The sequence below is a fragment of the Gymnodraco acuticeps genome, unplaced genomic scaffold (genome assembly GCF_902827175.1).
Source record: "Gymnodraco acuticeps unplaced genomic scaffold, fGymAcu1.1, whole genome shotgun sequence".
Taxonomy (NCBI): domain Eukaryota; kingdom Metazoa; phylum Chordata; class Actinopteri; order Perciformes; family Bathydraconidae; genus Gymnodraco; species Gymnodraco acuticeps.
In genome coordinates, this window is record NW_022990010.1 from 369,763 (window position 1) to 393,430 (window position 23,668).

Below are 23,668 nucleotides of genomic sequence, written 5' to 3' on the forward strand. Positions count from 1 at the left end.
CACAAGGACTGCAGGAGGAGCACAGAGTCTGAAGGCAGAAGAGAGAGGAGAAGCTACCTGAACAGTCACCATCTGCAGCTCAGACTCACCATGCTGTGGTTTCTGCTGCTGAACTGTGCGCTCTGCATGGGAGGACACTCTGCAGCAGGACAGAGAGGTGAGAGAATATTTACATTTTCTATTGATTTCTATGTATGTTGTGCAGGTGGGAAACAATAAGGGATATTAAAGGTGTGCCATTGATTGATTGATAAATGAAGGTTGCCATGGGCATTCAAAATCTACCACTCCAGCATACAGAATTTGTGAAAACAGAAATATCAAGACCAAAAAAGTCTAAGATGGATGAGATAATAAATGTAAAACTTGAGTTAGGATTTTTTGGTTTGTTAGATTTAAATGTTTCCATCAATATTTTCTATAATGTTTATTGGTATTCAACCTTTGGGTGATTCTGAAAAAAACTCTTGTTTTCTGTGCAAAGCCTTTCTAAGTACATGTCTGTACTTTCTCACAATGAGGAAAAATAATCACTGTGAGCTTTCTGTGGTAGAAAAAAAGAGTCCCATTTACCTTCCTATTAGCAGTGATTTATTTGCAGTATCTCATATTTCTGCTGTGGAATCCATTCAGTAAACAGAGTTGCTCATAATGGGGAAACCACATTTCCTGCTCCTGGCGCTCAGGAGGTTTCTGCCCTCGCATCTTACGACTCCTCCGGGGGAGGGGATGGTGAGAGCGAGAGGGGGGGGGGGGCGATGTGGTCAATTAGCAATATGTTGCGTAAGGATTTCACCCCACCTGAGCATCCCCCTGCTGTTTAACCATAAGCTTCATAAACATGTCTTTCAGAGAAAGCATTTGTTGGCACTAAGGCTTAAAACATTTAGAGGCCGATCAATATGTCCAAAACACAATTTGGACACTGAAATAAAATGACGGACATTAAATATGGTTATGGTTAAAAGGGAGTGACCCTACTAAATGTCCCTCAATTTTCTAAGACTCTTGTGTCTGTTGATTGTAAAACTTCTGGGACAAACACAATAGATATTTATCTGCAGCATTGTTGGATGGTTGATATGATTTTTTAGAAAATCCAGATCAACACTCACACTGTAACACTGAAGAAACAGAAGCACAAGGACGCTATGCGCACACTGTTTAGTTCTTGTTGGCACACAAGCTCGAAAAGTGTATCCTCCAGAAAATCTTGTATCATTCCATATCTGGAAAATCTATTTCACTATCAAAACATCACTGACTCCAGCGAATGCGTGGGCGGTGGATAAAAAGGAGGCCTGGTGGCTGAGGAGAGTCAGGTATTGGACAGGCACTGGATCGTGTAGTACAGGAAGATGTGTGTTCCCCCCACACACTTTCATATTTGCTCCTAAGTGAGCTTCTGATGCCAGATGTTGAGCCAACAGGAGTTTGAAAACCTACATACTCTTATTTTTGTGAAACTTGGTTATGTTGGTATTGTGGGTTGTCAAGAATGTGATGATTATGTGTTTTGTCTTTTATGTGGAACAGAATTTTTTGCGGTAATAACTAATGGTAATCCTGAATTAAGTATGACAGGAAGATTAAAGAGGTGTATGTGACATGCCACACACTCACACATACGCCAGTCACACACACAATCAGTCCCCTGTCTTATACATATTGGCTGTTATTTGAGGCCTTGTTTTCAAAGTTGTATTTCTTTGTCATTTAGACCACATTATCTAAACAAAAAACAAGATGTGACATAAAGTATTGAGGGTTTTTCACTTATTAAAAATGACAGCCCAAAGCCCACAGGGAAAGGTAACATTTATCATCAATTCTTTGAGATGAGAAGTAGAAGGTTTGTTAGAGATGTGCTCCATATAAATCCCCCATTTAAATAGCAAAGAAAAGAAAAACATGACCTTCAACACATTTGGATTTGAAAGACTCAAACTGTGTTACATTGTGTACGTGTGATGTTGGCAGGGTTTATCAGTTTGTCATTATTGTCGTGGTTGTGAAATATAATTATTATGATGATTTCTTTTTTTTCAGATGGGGAAATGATCAGTCAGATAAAAATGACAAACTTCGCACTGGATGAGATTAAAGAGCTTTTGAAACAACAGGTGAAATAGTTTAAAAGGTCACCTATTGTGCAAAATTCACTTTTTCATGTATTTTATACATAAACACGTGTGTAAAGAGATTCTGAAAGTTTCAGGAAAAAATATTTGCTCACTTTTTGTCCTGATCCATTTATATATGTGTTCACAGATTAATAGCAGTGCATTTGAATATAAAAATTGGATCAGGAATTCAAATTCTTAAAAAATGCTAGAAATTTATTTTGAATAATCTCATTTTCAAAATGATATCGTTTTTCCATAGTAGGTTATTTTAGTAACATTTTCTTTGTTTTCGAATGTTGGATAGGGATCGAGGCATCATACGAACATTTGATTGATTTTTCTTTTTCAGATAAAAGAGATTGTTTTCCTGAAGAACACGGTGATGGAGTGTGAAGCCTGTGGTGAGTTTACCAAATACATAAAACTCTGTTTCTGTATTTCACTTTTCATTAATTTCAAAGAATTAAAAGCTCGCTAAGTACTTTCTATGCTGATGATGACCTCTAATTTTTGAACTTCTTAGCAAGGTTATAATGTGAAGAACTCTTGTACTATAGTGAGCATACTGCCTCTCTCCTCAGGGATGGGAGGAATGCAGCCTCGTCCCTCCTGCGTGCCGAACCCCTGCCACCCAGGGGTGAAGTGCAAGGAGACACCTCAGGGTGTGAAGTGCGGACCCTGTCCTGATGGTACGGAGGGCAACGGTACCCACTGCACTGATGTCGACGAGGTACGCAAAGATATTATATATAATATATAATACAATACAGCGCTATGATGGCTAAATAATAGTTGTTTAGGTTTACAGGATTCATAGCCTCCAAGTCATATGCTAATACTAATACTAATTGTGAAGTTTGACAGCGTGATTATTTGGGTCTTCTTGCAGTAGTCTGGTTTTCTAAAGCAGTTTTGACCCAATATAACTATTTTTGCCGTGAGTTAGTTGAAATCAACAGAGATAAATAAAAAGAATTCATATATATACTTGTGAAAAGCAGGACATTACTTTTTTGTCTGGTAGATTATCCTCAAGAAAACACGTGAACCACTTTTTAAAAGTGTGTTTTGGTCAACAAGCTAAATTAGTTTTCATAAACCTGGTTGAGTTCAAACATGTTTAATCAAATAAATGAAATCATACATAATAAATACATTTAAAAAATCAGGAAGCTACAGAAAATAATTATTTATAATATGACAATTGATGTCCTATTTTTGTTTGTCATAAGGGAAATTGTATCTATGTACACATTCCAGACTGCAAGTACAGAATTTGTTAACTAAATGTAGTTAATGTTGTTTTTTGTGTGTCTGTGTCTTTGTTGCTGCAGTGTACAGTTATGCCGTGTCACATGGGTGTGCGCTGCATAAACACCTCCCCAGGTTTCCGCTGCGGCTCCTGTCCTGCTGGGTACACCGGCCCCCAGGTCCAGGGCGTCGGACTCGCCTACGCCACCGCCAACAAACAGGTCTGCAGCGGTGAACACACAAACACTCACTGTTCAGCTCCTCTAATCTGCACTCTGTAATTCTTCTACTGTCTACTATTACAACAAGGGAGGGAGGGAGGCCTTAAGGGGATTTTATCGATTAATTGATCTGTTCCAAGTGCAGTTTAATTTACTGAGGCAATCGTACAATATATTTAATAGTTTCTGATTAAACCTGAGGGATAAGAAACTCTCCTCTCTGCACGTCAAAATGTTTGTCTTTGCCTCCCACTAGCTCCAGTCTAAACCCATCATCAGCACCTCTTCTCTCTCTTCTGTACATACGTCACACAGTGTGCCCTGGTCTGCTTCAGCAGCACCTTAATCCTCCACACAGGACTGTTTTCAATCAGCTGCACCTAATTTTTTATCTGCACTTTTTCCCGTTTTGATAGATGGAAGATATTTGATCCTTTTTTGTCTGTTTGTCCTCTCAAGGTCTGCAAAGATATCAATGAGTGTGAAGGCATCAACAATGGAGGCTGTGTGGAGAACTCTGTCTGTATGAACACGCCTGTGAGTAATCACTATACAAACTTACAATACTGAGTCAATCTTTGAAGTAAAGTAAACCCACAACTACAACCAATAAGATAGATGACTTCAGCGCACTTTTGCATTATACCACAAACCATGTTTCTAAAGAGCCACTTCATGCATTCAGTGTATGCATTCAGAAAATCTCACTGAATATTGAGAAAAAAAGCAGATGTAGAGATAAAAAAAATCACAACTTTTTTAACTTTAAACAGAAGGAGTATCATGAACATTTGATATTTGGTTAATTGAAGATAGGGTGAAAGCTATTGATGTATTCAGAGAAAGCATTGGTAGCATCTAAATCTAAAAGGTGGGAGGCTTTGTTTGGTTTAACGTTCAGGTATTTACAATCCTGATTGAATGACTGCACCTTTAAAGCCTCTGCACAGAACACAGCAATCCTGCAGGTTCATTGCATGTCACAATGACATAATACACTGTCTTATTCATTCTGAGGCAAACAATGCGAGCAGAGACATCCATCTATGTCAGTGCTTCTCAAACTTTTTTCAGTCATGTACCCCCTTTGAAACATTTTCTCAGCCGAGTACCCCCTGACCTACCCCGAACATTTTTGATCGAAAAAGCCTATATAAATAATTCCAATATAGTGATGTACAGTATTACCTCCTTCATGCATGCATTACAACAAACTAAGGATATTTTCATTTTATGCATGAAAAAACATAATATGAAAAAAAATGTAAACTGATTTATCCAAGGAGTTTTTCAACCGAAGTAATATCTGTTTAACAAACCAATGAACACAATTATATATTATGCAAAACTATAAAATACAATACACACATTTGACATGTTTATATGAGGACCCCCTTGGTGGCTCTAGGAATATTTTATATACAATTGTGTTTTCTATTTAACTTATTGTACTAAGATTATTTTTGTAATCATGCATATTTTTTTTATTAACTTTTTTTATTATTCTTTTAAAATCTCACTACCCCCTGCAGTACCCCAACGTACCCCTAGGGGTCCGCGTACCCCCATTTGAGAATCACTGATCTATGTCACACTCACGTGTTGAAAATGCAGCAAACAAAACCAGTCTGTTTTTTCCTAGTTTTTTTCCTGAGAGATTTTCCACTGTGTTTTGTGGCACTTCAATATCAGTAAGTAATATGTCAGTATAATTTACGTAAAACCCAAGATGGTGCATACTTTCTCCCTTCAGTTGCTCAGCGCACCCATGGAGATTCCTTTACAACAACAATACTACCATACAAACCTAGCCTGACGATTGTCCCTTGTCAGTGATATAACAGGACATTTCCCTGTGTGTGTACAGGGGTCCTACAGGTGCGGCCCCTGCAAGACGGGCTATATTGGAGATCAGCGGCGCGGCTGTAAGCCAGAGAGAGCCTGTGGAAACGGCCAGCCCAACCCCTGCCACGCCAGCGCCGAGTGCTTCGTCCATCGAGAGGGTCGCATCGAGTGTCAGGTGAATAAATCAAACATTCTACTTCTTGTTCGGACTCTTTTCTAAGAGCAACAATTAGCAATTTCACTGTGCAGCATCCCTAAGAAGGGGTGAGGGAATTATATATTTTAGGATTGAGTGTGACCTTCATTATTAATTCATTAGTTTATCCTTGCTGAATAAATCGCTCAACAGGGACCAATGACAGTTGGAGTTGATGTGGGATGTTGAGATTATGTTGCAGCCCAACATTGCTTTAAAATTAGAGCATTTAATCTTTAACTCTCTTATGGCTGCAATTATTTGTAGGCTCCAGATGAGACAGTCTGGAGAGCTGCAAAGTAATTTACTACGTTTGTAAGAAGCTGTTAAACATGTAAAGGCCCAACTCTCTGAATCATATAACTTTTGTGCCAGATTTTGTGAATGTAAAGGTCTGTTTGAGCGCTTAAGGTAATCTGGTGCTGTTCGCAGTACGCAGCAGGGCCAATAAAAACAGACAGTACAGTACATAACACATTATCCCTACTCACAGTGTGGAGTCGGGTGGGCTGGAAACGGCTACCACTGCGGCCCTGACATTGACATCGATGGTATCCCTGATGAGAAATTGGCCTGTCCTGAGAAGACCTGCAACAAGGTGAGTCTCCTGAGAGCCTCCATGAGAAATCTTTAAAAAAGAGTGACACAAAAACAGCACAAATGATCACAATTTAGTCATCTGCAAAGAATACAATACTGATGGGAATTATGTATCATTGGAATACCCCAAAAATAACTTACAACTAAACCTCTTTGAGCTTTAGTGGTTCTTAAATTGTCCTCAAAGCATTTCATAAATCTGATTTTAGTTGACTTTAATAATGACTTTTTTGTCTTTTAGGATAATTGTCTCACTGTTCCCAACTCTGGTCAAGAAGATGCCGATGGTGACGGCATGGGAGACGCCTGTGATGAAGACGCAGATGGGGACGGGATCTTCAATATGCAGGTTCATGAACAGAAGTGACAGAGATGGAATAAAACATGATTTAAACACGATAAGCCTGTGTCATCTTTGTTTATGTGTGTGTTTGCAGGATAACTGTGTGTTGGTGCCTAATGTTGACCAGAGGAACGCCGATGAAGATGACTTTGGCGATGCATGCGATAACTGCCGCGCAGTGAAAAACAACGACCAAAGAGACACGGATGTGGACAAATATGGTGACGAGTGTGATGAAGACATCGATGGGGATGGTCAGTATTTCACATATTAGTTACAAACACATCTGTTGATTAAAAACATATATTGTATATATTAGGGCTGTCAAGTTAATGCGTTAATAACGCGTTAACGCAAAAAAAAAAATAACGCTACTAATTATTTTAACGCGATTAACGCATGTGTATTTTTTTTCCTCGGCCGCCCCGTAGTTTCAGAGCGCATCGAGTTTAAAATACCATCTACAAGCTGATGCTGACAGCCCCGCTCCTGCCGCCCGCTTGTGGCAGACCACACTTCCACGCTCACCGGCAGGCACCGACTGGCTATTGGGAGGACCGGGAGGGTGTGTGTATGTGTGGCTCGAGCGAGCGAGAGAGACCTTACGTGCATTCTTGTTGTTAGCATCTGGTGCTAGCTAGCTGCGCTAACAGATATAAGGAGCTGCTTAAATGAAAACAGAGGAGCGACATTTCGCCGACAACTGCGCCGAGCACTTGACTTTATGCAGGAAGCCAGACAGTAGGACATTGTACGAGAAGTCAGCACACTCAGCACGGATAGTGCAATATGATTGCAGCGTCCAGGCAGCTCCCGTTCGAGCATATGCCTTGAGTTGCACATAGCTCCAACGATCCATCTCTCACACACACATACACACACACACACACACACACACACACACACACACACACACACACACACACACACACACACACACACACACACACACACACACACACACACACACACACACACCATTTTTATTGTATTAGGTTCCAGGTTGAATTGAGGCGAATATTTGTAATGTTCAGAAGTTGTTGTGTTTAATATTCATGAGAATATTTGTCATTGTTCAAATGATAATAAACATTAGCATAAAGCATATTTGTCCACTCATATGTTGATAAGAGTATTAAAAACTTGAAAAATATTCCTCTAAGGTACATTTAAAACAGATAAAAAATGTGCGATTAATTTGCGATTAATCGCGATTAACTATGGACAATCATGCGATTAATCGCGATTAAATATTGTAATCGACTGACAGCCCTAGTATATATATAATATATATATAATTGTAAACACTAACATTAGTGAGGCCTGTAACATGAGTTATGATTGTATAGTTCTTTGACATATATAGTGAATACAGCTCAATACATTTTATATACCAAAAATGAGAGAAAGACAGTACTAGTGGTTACATGAATATTCACTGGTTCCAACATTGATTTCAAGGAATCCTTAATCACCTGGATAACTGCAAAAAAGTTCCCAACGCTGACCAGAAGGATCGTGATGGAGACAAAGTGGGAGACGCCTGCGACAGCTGTCCTTATATCCCAAACCCAGACCAGGTCAGAAATCTCTCTCCGGTGTTGTAAGAAGTGTCGACTGTGTTTGAGTCCAGAGCCTGAGAACAAACAGTTATAACTCAACAGACAGAACACAGTAACATGCATGTCACACATTACATTACATTACATTGCATTTAGCTGACGCTTTTATCCAAAGCGACTTACAATAAGTACATTCGACCAGGAAGACACAACCTTGAAGAAAACAGAATCATATAAGTACATCAGGTTTCATAGAGCCAAACATTTCAAGTGCTACTCAACTGGCTATAGATAAGCCAGTCCTTTATTAGTATATAAGTGCTTTGTTAATAATTCTATCGCTCGAAGTGGAGTCGAAAGAGATTAGTTTTCAGTCTGCGCCGGAAGATGTGCAGGCTTTCTGCTGTCCTGATGTCAATGGGGAGCTCATTCCACCATTTTAGAGCCAGGACAGCAAACCCACGTGTTTTTGCTGATGGGAACTTGGGTCCCCCTCGCAGCGAGGGTGCAGCGAGTCGTTTGGCTGATGCAGAGCGTATATAGTGCACGCGCTGGGGTGTACAGTTTAACCATGTCCTGGATGTACGAAGGGCCAGATCCATTCGCAGCATGGTAAGCAAGTACCAGTGTCTTGAAGTGGATTCTAGCAGTTACCGGAAGCCAGTGAAGGGAGCGGAGGAGCGGAGTGGTGTGTGAAAATGTAGGAAGGTTGAAGACCAAACGAGCCGCTGCATTCTGGGTGAGCTGCAGGGGTCGGATGGCACATGCAGGTAGACCAGCCAGGAGGGAGTTGCAGTAGTCTAGGCGTGAGATGAGGAGAGCCTGGACCAGAACCTGCGTCGCTTTCTGTGTCAGCTGGGGACGTATCTTCCTGATGTTGTAAAGCGTGTATCTGCAGCAACGGGTTGTAGCAGCGATGTTTGCAGTGAAGGACAGGTTGCTATCTAGGATCACACCCAGATTCCTTGCAGTCTGAGTCGGGGAAACAACAGAGGTGCCGATGTTGATAGTCAGGTCAAGAGTGGGACAATCTTTTCCCGGAAGGAAAAGCAGCTCAGTCTTGTCAAGGTTGAGCTTGAGGTGATGAGGAGACATCCACTGAGAGATGTCAGCTAGACAAGCAGAGATGCGTGCGATGACCTGGGTCTCTGAGCGGGGAAAGGACATAATTAATTGGGTGTCGTCAGCGTAGCAGTGGTATGAAAAACCATGCGGGCTAATGACTGATCCGAGCTAGTTTGTGTACAGGGAGAAGAGGAGGGGACCAAGAACAGAGCCCTGAGGGACCCCTGTAGTTAATTGACAAGGGTCGGACTCAGACCCTCTCCAAGTTACCCTGTAGGTACGGTCTTTGAGGTATGAGGTGAGGAGGGAAAGTGCAGAGCCTGAAACTCCACAATTCAGATACGCTAAATTAAAAGGAATGCTTTGGTTTCAACTTCATGAAAATTGTGAGAAAATATCAATTATAGCCAATATAAACCTTAATGTAGAATAATCAAAATATAAAACATTTTAATAAAATGTATGACTTACAATGTAACAGTCAATTTAACTAATCTGCTTCATCTGGACAGTGTGGGTGTTTTAACTACATTTAAATAGCAAAACAAGTTTGTGTTTGTCAATAGTTCATTGCACCGTAATTTATGTATTCAGTCATTGTGATAAATAGAAATGTCATTTCTTAGAACACTTGCCAATGATTGCAAAAAAAGCCTAAAAACAACTTAATAGCAGACTAGTCTTGACCTGACTGTTCTCTCTCATACTCACCATTATTATTTTCATCTTTCTCAGATGGATGCTGACGACGACTTGATTGGAGATCCCTGTGACACCAACAAGGACAGGTACCTTGTGACCTCATCAATCCCACTATATATTTAAATGAAATTATTATTTATGTAACAAGAGTACTGGAGACCAAAAGCTGGATTTGTCAGTAAAAGTCTCTCTTGTCCAGTGACGGTGACGGGCACCAGGACTCGAGGGACAACTGTCCGGCCGTCATCAACAGCTCCCAGCTGGACACGGACAAGGACGGCCAGGGGGACGAGTGTGACGATGACGACGATAACGACGGCATCCCTGACCTGCTGCCCCCCGGTCCGGATAACTGCCGTCTGATCCCCAACCCGCTGCAGGAGGACTCGAACGGTGTGTAACACCCCTGACTAAATCTAGTAAATAAACAATAACGTAAAGGGTTTAAGACGTTCTTTCTATCTTCTCAGGTGATGGCGTTGGCAACATTTGCGAGGCGGATTTCGACAACGACACCATCATCGACGCTATCGACGTTTGTCCAGAAAACGCTGAGGTCACCGACACTGACTTCAGGGAGTACCAGACCGTCGTTTTGGATCCGGAGGGTGACGCACAGATCGACCCCAACTGGGTGGTGCTGAACCAGGTCAAGTAACTAGCTTGTTTAGGTTTTATTTATGTGCTTTTAGATCCCAAAATCCTTAATATCTTTTTGGTGCGATACAATTTATCTCAAAGATTTGTTTTTGTTTGTGCAGGGAAGAGAGATAGTCCAGACTATGAACAGTGATCCTGGGTTGGCAGTGGGTAAGAGCAACATAGAGCAATCCAAAAACGCCTTGGATCACAGCTCTCTTGTATTGACAATGTTTTCAACCAACTGCAGGTCTTCAACTTCAGGCAAAAAAGTGAAAAAATATCTGACAATGTTTCCTCCAGGTTACACGGCTTTCAGCGGTGTGGACTTTGAAGGGACCTTTCATGTAAATACGGTGACGGACGATGACTATGCAGGATTTATCTTCGGCTACCAGGACAGCTCCAGTTTCTACGTGGTGATGTGGAAACAGGTGGAACAGATCTACTGGCAGGCGAACCCGTTCAGAGCCGTGGCAGAACCTGGCATCCAGCTGAAGGTAGTCCCCTGCCAGCAAGAAATTAATCATCATAGTTATAAGATAAACAAAGTACCACTTTCTGATAAGGCTCCATTTATAAAGGTTTATTAAGCTGGCAATGATGGCTTTAATAATGCCAAATAAATGATGTATTACTGATCTAATTATGGATCAGTTCTAAGGCTTTTTTAAGAACAACCTTTGTGTTGCCCCGTTGTGGAGAATCCTAATTAGGACCACTTTGCAAAAGTTAGTTATCTGAAGTCATACATATGAATAGGCTACATCACAAGTAAAGAGTTCTTAGAATCCATTAAATCCCATCAATCAATCAATCAATCAATCAATCAATCAATCAATCAATCAATTAATCAATCAATGTTTATTTATATAGCCCAATATCACAAATGTTACATTTGTCTCAGTGGACTTCACAGTTTGTACAAAATATCAGTATGACAATACGACACCCTCTGTCCTTAGACCCTCACATCGTACAAGGAAAAACTTCTGAAGAAAACCCACAGTTTTAAAGGGAAAAATGGGAGAAACCTCAGGGAGAGCAACAGAGGAGGGATCCCTCTCCCAGGACGGACAGACGTGCAATAGATGCCGTGTGTAAATTGAAAAGATAATACATTTGCAACATAGGTAGTCCAAATGTTTGGAAATGCATGTGTGTATAATAGGAAGATGAATCCACGAGGATATCCATCCAGGACCTATGATCCAGGACCACAGCCACGACTCAAGATCCAGGGCTCGCGATCCAGGACACAGGACCGTAGGATCATCCATGACTCCGGATCCCAGCGTATATAGACACCAAAAAGAAAGAAATGTGGGGAAGCTGGGTTAATCGGAACATGAGAGTACACAGGTATAGACAGAGAGAAGGAAGAAGTAAGATGTCCCCCGACAAACTAAGCCTATATCAGCAAAACTAGGGGCTGAATCTAATCAGCCCTAACTATAAGCTTGATCAAAAAGGAAGGTCTTAAGCGCACTCTTAAAAACGGATAGGGTGTCTGCCGCCCGAACACAAACTGGAAGCTGATTCCACAAATGTGGAGCTTGATAAGAAAAGGCTCTGGCTCCCATTGTACTTTTAGAGACTCTAGGAACAACCAACAACCCTGCATTATTGGAACGCAATGCCCTAGTAGGACAGTAGGGTATAATGAGTTCTTTAAGGTAAGATGGCGCCTGCCCATTAAGGGCTTTGTAGGTGAGAAGAAGAATTTTAAATTATATCCTGTGTTCTATAGGGAGCCAGTGTAAGGCAGCCAGAACAGCAGTAATGTGGTCCCTTTTCCTAACTCTGGTTAGTACACGAGCTGCAGCATTTTGAATCAGCTGAAGCGACTTGACTGACTTCTTGGTACACCCTGATAATAAAGAGTTACAATAATCCAGCCTTGAAGTAACAAATGCATGGACTAGTTTCTCTGCATCGTTTTGAGGCAAGATATGCCTGATTTTTGCAATGTTACGTAGATGGAAGTAGGCGGTCCTTGAAATTGATTTTATGTGGGCGTTAAAGGATAAATCCTGATAAAATATAACACCAAGATTCCTTACAGTCTCACTGGAGGCCAAATTAATGCCATCCATAGTTAGTATATCTTTAGATAATTTGTTTCGTAGATTCTTCGGGCCAAGTACAATAACTTCAGTTTTGGTCGTGTTTAACATCAAAAAGTGTAAGGTCATCCATGTTTTTAAGTCCTTGAGGCAGTCTTGAATTTTATTTAGATGATTAATTTCATCAGGCTTGATTGATAAATATAGTTGAGTATCATCCGCATAACAATGAACATTTACAGAATAATTCCTTATAATATTGCCTAACGGAAGCATATATAATGTGAACAAAATAGGTCCGAACACTGAGCCACTCCATGGCTAACTTTGGTTTGCGTGGAAGATTCATCATTGACACGTACAAACTGAGAGCGTTCAGATAGATAGGACCTAAACCAGCCTAAAGCAGTTCCCTGTATGCCAACTAAGTGCTCTAGTCTTTGCAATAAGATATCATGATCGATAGTATCAAATGCAGCACTGAGATCGAGCAAAACAAGAATAGAGACAAGTCCCTTGTCAGAGGCTATTAGAATGTCATTTGTGACTTTAACCAGAGCTGTCTCTGTGCTATGATGTGTTCTAAAGCCAGACTGAAAATCTTCAAATAAATCATTGTTTTTTAAGTAATCACACAACTGTTTTGCGACCGCTTTCTCAAGAATTTTTGAGAGGAACGGAAAATTAGAAATAGGTCTATAATTGGCTAAAACCTCTGGATCGAGGTTGTGCTTTTTAAGAAGCGGTTTTATCACTGCTACTTTGAATGATTGTGGAACATAGCCTGATAATAAAGACATATTCATCATATTTAATAAAGAAGTGCTAATTAATGGAAAAACTTCCTTCAACAGCTTAGTTGGAATTGGGTCTAACATACACGTTGATGGTTTAGAAGAGAGAATCATTGAATTTAATTGTTCAAGGTTTATGGCTGAAAAGCATTCTAGTTTACTATCTAGTGTAATATTAGAACTTACGTTTCCGGGAGCTGTTGATAACAAAGGTAACAAAGATAACTGGTCAAAGGCAAGAGGTCATTCATTTTGTTTCTAAGAGTAACAATTGTATCGTTAAAAAAGCACATAAAATCATTACTACTGAGTGCTATGGGAATAGAAGGCTCAATCGAGCTGTGGCTCTCTGTCAGCCTGGCTACAGTGCTGAAAATAAATCTTGCATTATTCTTATTCTCATCTATTAATGAAGGCTAATGTAGGCTACTCTCGCTTTACGCAGTGCTTTCTTATATTCATTGAGAGTAATATGCCAAATTAAACGAGATTCTTCAAGTTTAGTGGAACGCCATATCCTTTCAAGTTGTCTCGACTTTTGCTTTATTTTGCGGGTTTCGGCATTATGTTATGGAGCTAATCTATGTTGTTTTATTTTCTTCTTTTTCAAAGGAGCAACAGAGTCTAATTTTATTCGCAGCGCATCTGTAGCACTATCAACAACATGATCAATTTGGGGTGGTGTACATTTTGTATAAGTTCCCTTCCCTACATGCAGACATGCTATCGAGTTAAGTATTGGTGGAATCTCTTCCTTAAATTTGGCTATAGCACTAACAGATAGGTTTCTGCTGCAGGAGCTTTTGACTAATGCTTTGTAGTCTCGTAACAGTACTTCAAAAGTTACTAAGAAATGGTCGGATAAAGCAGGATTATGTGGTTCGACTAATAGTTGCTCAATTTCAATACCATAAATCAGAACAAGGTCGAGAGTGTGATTATAGCAGTGGGTTGGTTTATTTACACTCTGACAAAAACCAACAGAATCTAATATAGAGTTAAATGCAACAGTAAGGCTATTTTTATCATCGTCAACATGAATATTAAAGTCACCTACGATAATTACTGTATCTGTTTTAAGTACCAAAGTTGATAAAAAACGAATTCTGAATAAGGACCTGGTGCACGGTACACTGTAACAAATAAGATTGGCTGCAAAGTTTTACAGGTCGGATGCGTAAGACTAAAAACGAGACTTTCAAAGGAGGTATAATTTAATTTTGGTTTAGTATTGATAAGTAAACTTGAGTCAAAGATTGCTGCAACTCCACCTCCTCGGCCCACGCCTCGGGCAATATGAGTATTGATATGGCTGGGTGGAGTGGCCTCATTTATGCTGACATATTCTTCATGTCTCAACCAAGTTTCAGTGAGACAGCATATATCAATATTATAATCTGATATTAAATCATTTACCAATATTGCTTTAGATGCTAGAGATCTTATGTTTAAGAGACCACATTTAATATTCCTGTTTTGTTGCACTGTAGTAGTTGTTACATTTACTTTTATTAGGTTATTATGTATGACACCTCTATTAGGTTTGACCTTAAATTGTCCTTGGGCAGACACACACACCGTTAATATTGGGTATTTTATTGGGTTCGGGATTCCTATGGATGACTGCCTAGGAGAGAGCGCAGAGAAGCGTGTAAGACTGCGACTCATCAAGTCTGCAGTTGTAATTTGTAATACATGTATACATATTTATAAAGGAAATTTGGTCCAGAAGTTAAGTGTTTGAAAGTCCAGAGCCAAATCAAAAAAGCATGCTAGGCAAGTTTTTCTCTCAAACTCAAAAAGTTGTTCTTATTTTTGGCTTACAGATGGTCTAAAAGCAGTAGTTCATTATTAACTAAACATTAACAAACCCATTCATTACAGTTATAGTTTTATAAATGCTGTCTTTGTGTGTCTTAGTGGAACTGAATACCAGTATTTGCACTAGATGACGAAGTAATGCCTTGGTTTGGGCTAAACTCAGTGACCAGCTGTTAACTACTTTGTGCAACTGTGTTTAAATGTTACACTAATCAGTTCTTTCTCCAGCATTAAAGTAGTTTTAGCACAAAGAGTTTCCATGATATGCTCACTGGACATGACAGATTACTCCAGAGACTCAAGCTGCTTGTCTTCTGTGGTTTTGAAAAGGCCGTCAAGTCGAACACGGGTCCAGGGGAGAACCTGAGGAACGCCCTGTGGCACACCGGAGACACCAGCGATCAGGTCAAACTCCTCTGGAAAGACGCTCGCAATGTCGGCTGGAAGGACAAGACTTCTTACCGCTGGTTCCTCCAGCACCGACCCGCAGACGGCTACATCAGGTACCGAAAAACAGTAGTACAGGAAAGAAAACGTCTTTACTAGAATAGAGATATTTTATCAGTCTGTGCATTGTCTGGTGATTCACATTTAGTCTATAGACTTCAAGTCCACATAGTCTTGTTTTTTAATGAATACAAATCCATGTGTTGCTAACTTACATTCTCCCTGTCGCAGAGTACGTTTCTACGAGGGTCCTAAGATGGTGGCGGACACAGGCGTCATCATAGATGCCACGATGAGAGGAGGTCGACTGGGAGTCTTCTGCTTCTCCCAGGAGAATATCATCTGGGCCAACCTGCGTTATCGCTGTAATGGTGAGATACCTTTTCCATTATTGTTAATCCAAGTATGTAGCTAGGACAAAAATGTATGCCTGAGCATTAGACTCACCTGTGTTTAACAGAAAATAAAGGGCTTGTGGAAATAGGCAAATATAAATGCCAAATAAAGATATGAAGGCAGTCGTAAATGCCAAAGTAACTCTTCTGATGCCTGTTGAGTATTTACCCTTAAGGTGCTCAGACTGTAAACCAAACAGTGATTTCACCTCATGCTGTTTTCTGTGCAGACACTCTCCCTGAGGACTTCGACACTTACAGAGCCCAGCAGTTCCGGCTGGCGGTCTGAAGACACTGAGCGAGCCCAGGGAATTCTGGGAAACAGGTTCCAAAGCACAGCTGGGATCAGAAATAAAACCATCACTTATATACAAAGGCTTGTAAGAAGTCAACCAAATATGTTTTAACATAAAGACTGATATATAAACTCCTGACATCAGGGAAAAGTTTTCGGAGCAGCATCAGGAAGACAAATAGTTTTTAATTGTTTAGCAAACGGAAATATCTGTCATAAATAATTTTGTGACTAAATATTGTCCTATATTGTATTCAAATTTCAATTTATACTTTGAAAGAACTATTGAAAATATTTAACTGTCACTGATGAATAAATGTGGATTTTGGTAAATAATGTGCATTATACATTTTATGCATTATATTTTAATATTAACCAGCAATTATGAAATGTCTAATGAGGAAGGTAGTCTTAAAAGTGTCAACATGTCAGAGAAGTGCGGAAAAAATGTTTTCAAAACTAGTCAATTGTTATTTAAATTACTATTACTATATATATATATATATATATATATATACATATACACTGTATGTATATATATGTATATATTTTGTGTCATGTAAAGCAGCTTTAAATATCTAGAAATAACATGTTAATGGCTTTACTGCAGAAGAAGTCAAACATTTTGTTTTAAGTAACAGACGTGACGTTTTTTCAAACTCAACAGCTTTTAGTGGAAATCAACATTCTGAACATTTCACAAGCATGCACATATCCAAAATAATCTTTTAAATTTTGCATTTGGAAATACAGATTACAAAATAGAAACAATAGCAAAGACAATATACAACAGGATCGAACACCATGCATGTCCACAGCAAACACGCTGTGACGTTGTAAAATGACATCGGGCCGCTTTTTTAAATCAGCATTTTCTGAAAATCAAGACTATTTGCAGAGAAACATCTGTCTTCCACATTCAATTTAATTGACATTTTCTTTCATCTTATAAACAAATGGTCACATAAGGAGAATCACATGGCAACGAAGAAATTACTACAGATCTTTTACTACGACTCACAGGACAACAGTGGTTTATGCTATTATCACTAGAAGCTTTAAGTGGAATTTAAACTATGTTTTTCCAAAGACAGTTGTAGAGTCATTTAGAAAACCCTGTGTTATTAAGGGGACATTTTATTCAGACCTAAAACACCCTGGGAACAAGCAGTAAAGATGGAGCACCAACTCTTTATTTTTCACGTGGGATCAATGATACGCCTTTTAACACAGGACTCCTGTTTAAGACTGCTCTGCTTCTTCAGTTTGGGACAAGATATCAGCTTCACTGCTTTTCAACACAACATACGCTGCGCTAACAAGTAACTCAAGAAGTCAGTGGAGGCTCAGACCATAACAACCAGATGAGTAAACACTGCATAACTTGGAAAATATAAATTCATTTTGAGGTGATTTGTTCATCTCGAGACGGAAACGAAATTTCGTTCAGTAGCCATAAAAGTGTTTCAGTGTTTAGCTTCAGATGCCTTTTTTGTGAAATTACCTCAATGTCTCAAAATGCTAATTCATGCTCTACACGTGAGAATGTTTCACCACCAAGAAAGGATCACGCAAAGATATCCAAGTCTGCCGAACAAAGTTTACTGTCTTTTTTATTTCTTGAATTGAATTGAATTAGCTGCCTAGCTTGAGTTAAATTATTTGTGTAAAATGTTGTGGCTCTTAGCTGACTCTATAGACAACAAACCAAAGACAATTAAAAAAGGAATCTAATTATTGTTTACACTATATGTTATTTTCTATCTCTGATGAGCTACAACAGAAGTGCAGACCAGTTGGAGTCCATCAACTTTTCAGTGGTACAACATTTTCTACCTCCAAATATTTTGCAGGTAGATGTTTTTCTGCAGCATTTTACATTAAATGAAGGATGGTGTACTGGAGCAGAGTTGTTTGAAACATTTTCCTTTTGATTATATCTCATTGTTCTCATGTGACCTGAACCCTAGAGTTACAGTGTGCTCTAGTGTTGTGTAGTCAAGATGCAGAGACTGCTTCACATGAGTATATTTCAGGTTGCCACTATCATCTATTTCTCTGTAAGATCCATGACTCGCTCAATGTGGGGGTGGGGGGGAATGACCAACAAAGAAATACATTCGGAGTGCCGTTCTGTTCCAACACGAGAGCGCAAGCTGCACTGGAGTAAGCCCTTTCTAGTTTTCCATCCCCTAAAATCTTCACAGATAAAAAAAAACAAGACAAAACATATTTTACAAAGAAAAATAGAGTATTCGTCTTTTTCTTTGACATGAAAATACCTCTGGAGTTTAAATCCGGAGTGAAACAGTCAGCATTCACATCGGGCAGAACAGTCCCTGCTCAAGAGCCAGGAAGTTACAAATAAAGTGCGAAGCAACTAGTTGACCAAACATTGCACAAAAACAAACAAAAACACTTCACACAGTCCCACAGCTGACATGATAGGCAACAACAATAACTCAGCATAGCCAGATGTAACTCCTGTACATAACTTGGGAGAAGAATCAGCTCCACGTGTCTATCATGTCAGTCGACTGCGTAACGCACAAGCTTCAGAAGATTCAAGTCCACGTATGCAAACAATCAGTGCACGTGCCAATCTGCAAAACACAACCTGATTCCATTGTTTTAAGAAAGCCAAAGGGTTGTGCTGAAGAAGAGGAGAGGGCCTGCGTTTTTGTTTACACTCGTACGTGAGATGCTACAGTGAGAAGAGAGTGATTCCTCAGAAAAGAAGAGAAGGTGGCGACTGAAGAGCAGAGAAAAAAAACAAAACTCCAAGCAGAATTTGGCAAACAGGCTAAAACTAGGACGCTGCCACAGGTAATACATTCTTATCATTCTTGAAGTAGCATTATACAGAGATGGAGGTAACAGAGCCACAGGAGAAACCCATACATGCATTGCTTTAGACTTTGTGATAGCGTTATGTTACACAAATCAAACCTGCAGAGCTATAGAAGGCCTTCGTTAAGAGGTTTTGACTGTCAGTTTAGACATGCATTTTGTTTCAGCTATAGCATATGTACAAGATCAGTGTGGATGACTAGTATTCAGCAGGATGACAGGAAGGAAGTGACGGGGGGCTCAAATCACTGTTGTATTACTGATTAATTGCTGCATTAATAGCAATGCAACACTGGAGTTTGGGCTCGAACACATATGTTGTTTTAGGGATAACACATTTGGAAACATGTAATATGTAGAGAATGAGTTGTATACATTTGTTTTAGTGGCTTAAAGGAAATATCCAACAGATTATGGGAAAGTGTTGTGCATTTCTGGGCCTTTTTCTTCCTCTGATGTGACAGGCCTGGTAACAAATGTCCGGATATTTTCAGGAAATAAAGTGAAATGTTTGATTAATTTTAAACATTGAAAGTAAGGTCCAGCATCAGTTCAGTGTAGGATTAAAGAGAAAGGGTTTCTTTCTTCTGCAGCAACTTTGCACTGATGTTTAACAGTCACACAGGAAGAGATGCAGGTGGAGGGATACATATGGAGGAAGATAGGTTTGAAAAAAAACGTTTAAAGTAAAGCTGGATTTAGGTTTCTTGTTACTCTGGTGTAGGAATATATTTGTAGTTCAGTGTACGATTTCACTCGTTGATTGTCATAGCACTACTGCAACACTCATTTTCTTAACACAAAGCCCCGATGTTGAGCTAAACCTTCAGTTACAAATGTGTTCACTGACTGAAAAGAAGACGACTAGAATGGCCATTTGTTGTTTTGCATTCATATTCAATTCAATACAATAAATACAAATTGTACATACTGTAGGGACATAGAGAACATAGAGAAAGAATGGCTAAGTGGACAGTGGATGAACTGTAAAGGGCCTTGCTAGAAAACAAAATAAATGTGTCCAGTATTATTGAAAAGGAGAATATTAAGCCTTTTCTTCAAATCGCTCAAAGCTGTCCTCCAATCTACTATCTCTACCAACATCAGTCACATTTAGGAGAAAACAGCCGGATACGAACACAACAGATCTTTCTTTATCTCTATATATTTGCGGTGTAATTTTCCTTTTTTTGCCTGCTTTCCCACACCATTTCAGAAGAATAAATCCAGCTCAAGTCCAGAAATAAACAATAAAACATTAAAGATGGATTTTTCCTTTAAAGGTCTTTTTTGTTGTTGTCTCATTTGCATAGGAATCACAAATCTGAAGAAGGCAAACAAAACATTGGATGCAGGGAAACAGCAGACGATTAACACTTTGACTGAATCAATTGAACATCAGTAGATAGAGTTGTGCAGTAAACCAAACGTGATTCCTTTTGGGGAGGGGGTTGGAAAACCTTCCCACAGCGCTTTAGGCGAGTCAATGATAAGCACGTCTGTACATGAACATTACAATATACCAAACATGATCCCACACACTTACACACACCTCCCAGGGAAACTCTGACAAAAGGCCAAGGCAGATTAGAATTTGACACATTTTGGCAAAGTCATGGATGTAGTCAGAGATGATATCAATATGTACATGTTCAGATGACACTTGACATGAAATGTGTAAACATTTTTCCGGTAAACAGTTTTAGACTCGACTACATCCCTGGTTGTTTTTGCCGTTTCTAATACTGAATGGAGCTGGGCCGATGTCGGTGCTTTCTGAAATGTTGCATACAATACTGAATATATAAATACACTCATATTCTTTCTTAAACAGGCCCGGTATGTACTTCATCCAGTTTACAACATGGGAGTAATCACAGACGCTCTACAATGAAAATATCCTCATATTTATAAATTAAAATTTGCATCATACGAAAACAACCAGTCAGAAAGGGGTGTCAAACTCATTTCATCGCGGGCAACATTAGCATTATGGTTGCACTCAGAGGGCCGGTTGTAACTTTAAGACTATATATAAATGTAATATATATTATATATGTAATGTATTATATTACATGATTGCCCCTACATTGGATTATTATCACATAATAATAATAACTTCATAATTAACTACGTCTGAAAGCAGAAGTCAAGGGCAAATCATTGAAAGTCTCTTCAGTGTGCATGTCCCAAATTGAGATGCATTGTGGGACATGTAGTTTATGGACAACCTGCTTCTGTAAAGCGGCATGTAACCGTATAATAAACGTATTATATTCTTTGCAAATTAAGACGCAGGCCGGATTTGTCCCGTGGGCCTTGAGTTTGACACCCCTGATTTAGAGCAGTTGATACTGTTAAATATCCAACGATGGACAAATAAATCCTAAACTCGGCATGGTACTGTTGTTATTGACGACCTCTATGGCAAAGGTCGTTAGCGTTTTTGTTAGAGCTTCCCTGTCAAGGAGCAAAAAGCCTCCCCATAATTGCGCTCCTTCTCAAACACTTTAAACCCATCCTTTGATTACTTTAGTGTTTTCGCCCCACTTTAAAAAACATCAACAATTTGGCTATAAACTGTACCGATACAAAATACAGTACATTGATTTGTCAAACCTTACACAACATAATCACAAATATCACTGACCAAAAGTTGAGTTCCTCTCAAATACAAGAAAATGTTACAATAAGTTACGAAAATACGTTGTCACATCAGACACTTAAGTAGAACAGTAGAATACTCATGTAAGGCAAAATCAGGTGATTTCACAGTGACGACTTAAAAAGATTTAAGATTTTACTGTTTAAAAACAGACGGCTTTCTTCACTGAGAAGACGCTCAGTCTGGATATATATATATTGGCTTTTCACTGGCAGAAAATTAATTTGGATGTGTTTTCTTGCTTTCTAGTTAAATAGAAATACCTGATGATTTTCTCAGAAAAAGTTAATTCAAGTGGCGTTAAACCAACCCTTTTCTGGAGCACGCAGCATTTTGTGGAGCTGTGCTAAAACTATGATATTCAGATTGGACCGTTGGGCTGCAGCATGGCAACGTCTACAAGTCCTACATCAGAGAATGGCACATCGAACACCAAAGAGCAACTATGGGGAGGTTTTGCACTCCTTCATTAACCAAGTAGCTTAACAAACACATATACAAATATGTTAGTAATTAATAAATAGACACAAAGTACATCAGTGCAATTTTACACTATGCGTACAGAGAGCATTTTGGCATCAAATTTAAATATGAAACGGAATATAAAATCTTTAACTAAATAAATAAATAACATGAAACTACATAAAGCATCAAAACATACAGTACATGATGAAAAAAACATTTGGTTGTCAAAAATAAAGCTTTGAGTGTGAAATAGAAAGCCGTCGCGGCACGATGGGACAAGCGAACCGGCTGTGGTTTGTTTTTCTTCTTCTTTTGTTTTTTAATACAGCCGCTACAACAGGTAGGGTTGAACCCAACGTCCGAGCAGCTTCCTGCTACGAGCAAATATCACAAAACAAAAGTGGATATGAAAAGAAAAAAAGTCATATGTGCTATTTTTGGAATATATGTGGCATGTAATGGAACACTGTAAACACAGCAGGCTAGCGAAAGCGCTGAGCAACGAATCTCATTCAAAACGACAGCGAGGCCATTCCCCGGTAAGCCACTGGATGTCTTTTTCCCTGTTGTCTTTTGGTGGCGCATCGTTTCAAAGGGAGTCGAGGGCGAGGTCGGACAGCTGGACGGCCATGCAACGAGGGAGAGGGTTCATCCGGCCCTTTGGTTCTCTCATTCACAAGTTAGTGTGTTTTTTTTCTTCTCCTTGTTCTCGACCAGCTTCTCACGTTACAGCCTGTCCATCCTGAACGTGTCCTCGGTGGCGGGGTCGGTGAGCACCATGTCGGGGTCGTTGAGCATGTGCAGTCCGTCCAGGGTGAGCGGGTCGATCTTCAGCTCGTCCAATGGAAACTGAGAGTCTGCGTCGAAGCTGACGTCCCCGACGCCCGCCAGAGAGTTGGTCAGCTCTTTGGAGAGGCTGGGCGGAGACTCGCCTGTGACTGAGACACGTGATGTCAGAGGAACAAGTGGGAACTGACATCCCAAACAAACAGGCAGGCACCCTTTAAACTCGCTCTACGTTTGACAGTGAGGAACACAGGCAGGCGAGTCCACCAATATCAATTAATAAACTACCTGGCAACTAAAATAACAAAATAAGTTGTTAAACTTGCATTCAAATATAAATAAATTCCTACATATTTTGTATTTAAAGTGCAACTACTGCAACACAGTATCATTTAGCATTAGGTCAGTGAACCTGTAGTTGCTTGTGTTAAAACAGTAAAGGCTAATTTGATCCTGGGGAAGCAAGTCAAACGTAATACTTCTCATGATACTCGTCATAAAGTACAGTTCTCTGTAATTTAATCATGATTGTGT

At 39.6% G+C, this 23,668-nt stretch overlaps 2 protein-coding genes across 5 annotated transcripts in view; one reads left to right on the forward strand and one right to left on the reverse strand.

Annotated features, from left to right (window-relative positions):
* comp (cartilage oligomeric matrix protein) lies at nucleotides 1-18,102 on the forward strand. The gene is made up of 19 exons (XM_034213064.1): nucleotides 1-157; nucleotides 2,050-2,123; nucleotides 2,476-2,527; nucleotides 2,708-2,856; nucleotides 3,461-3,598; nucleotides 4,058-4,135; nucleotides 5,466-5,618; nucleotides 6,133-6,237; nucleotides 6,481-6,588; nucleotides 6,677-6,836; nucleotides 8,044-8,162; nucleotides 9,945-9,997; nucleotides 10,111-10,304; nucleotides 10,382-10,560; nucleotides 10,673-10,721; nucleotides 10,854-11,050; nucleotides 15,562-15,734; nucleotides 15,910-16,049; nucleotides 16,304-18,102. Exons 1-19 carry the CDS (start codon nucleotides 91-93, stop codon nucleotides 16,360-16,362), a joined length of 2,247 nt encoding a protein of 748 aa, XP_034068955.1. The 5' UTR covers nucleotides 1-90; the 3' UTR covers nucleotides 16,363-18,102.
* crtc1b (CREB regulated transcription coactivator 1b) overlaps nucleotides 17,018-23,668 on the reverse strand; it is a 19,993-nt gene continuing 13,342 nt past the window's right edge. For 3 of the 4 annotated variants that reach the window (XM_034213068.1, XM_034213067.1, XM_034213065.1), the window contains one exon: nucleotides 17,018-23,286. In XM_034213068.1, the coding sequence (XP_034068959.1) occupies nucleotides 23,075-23,286 (212 nt within the window). In that variant the 3' untranslated portion in view covers nucleotides 17,018-23,074. The remainder of the gene's footprint in view (nucleotides 23,287-23,668) is intronic. The other variant, XM_034213066.1, reaches the window with a different exon arrangement.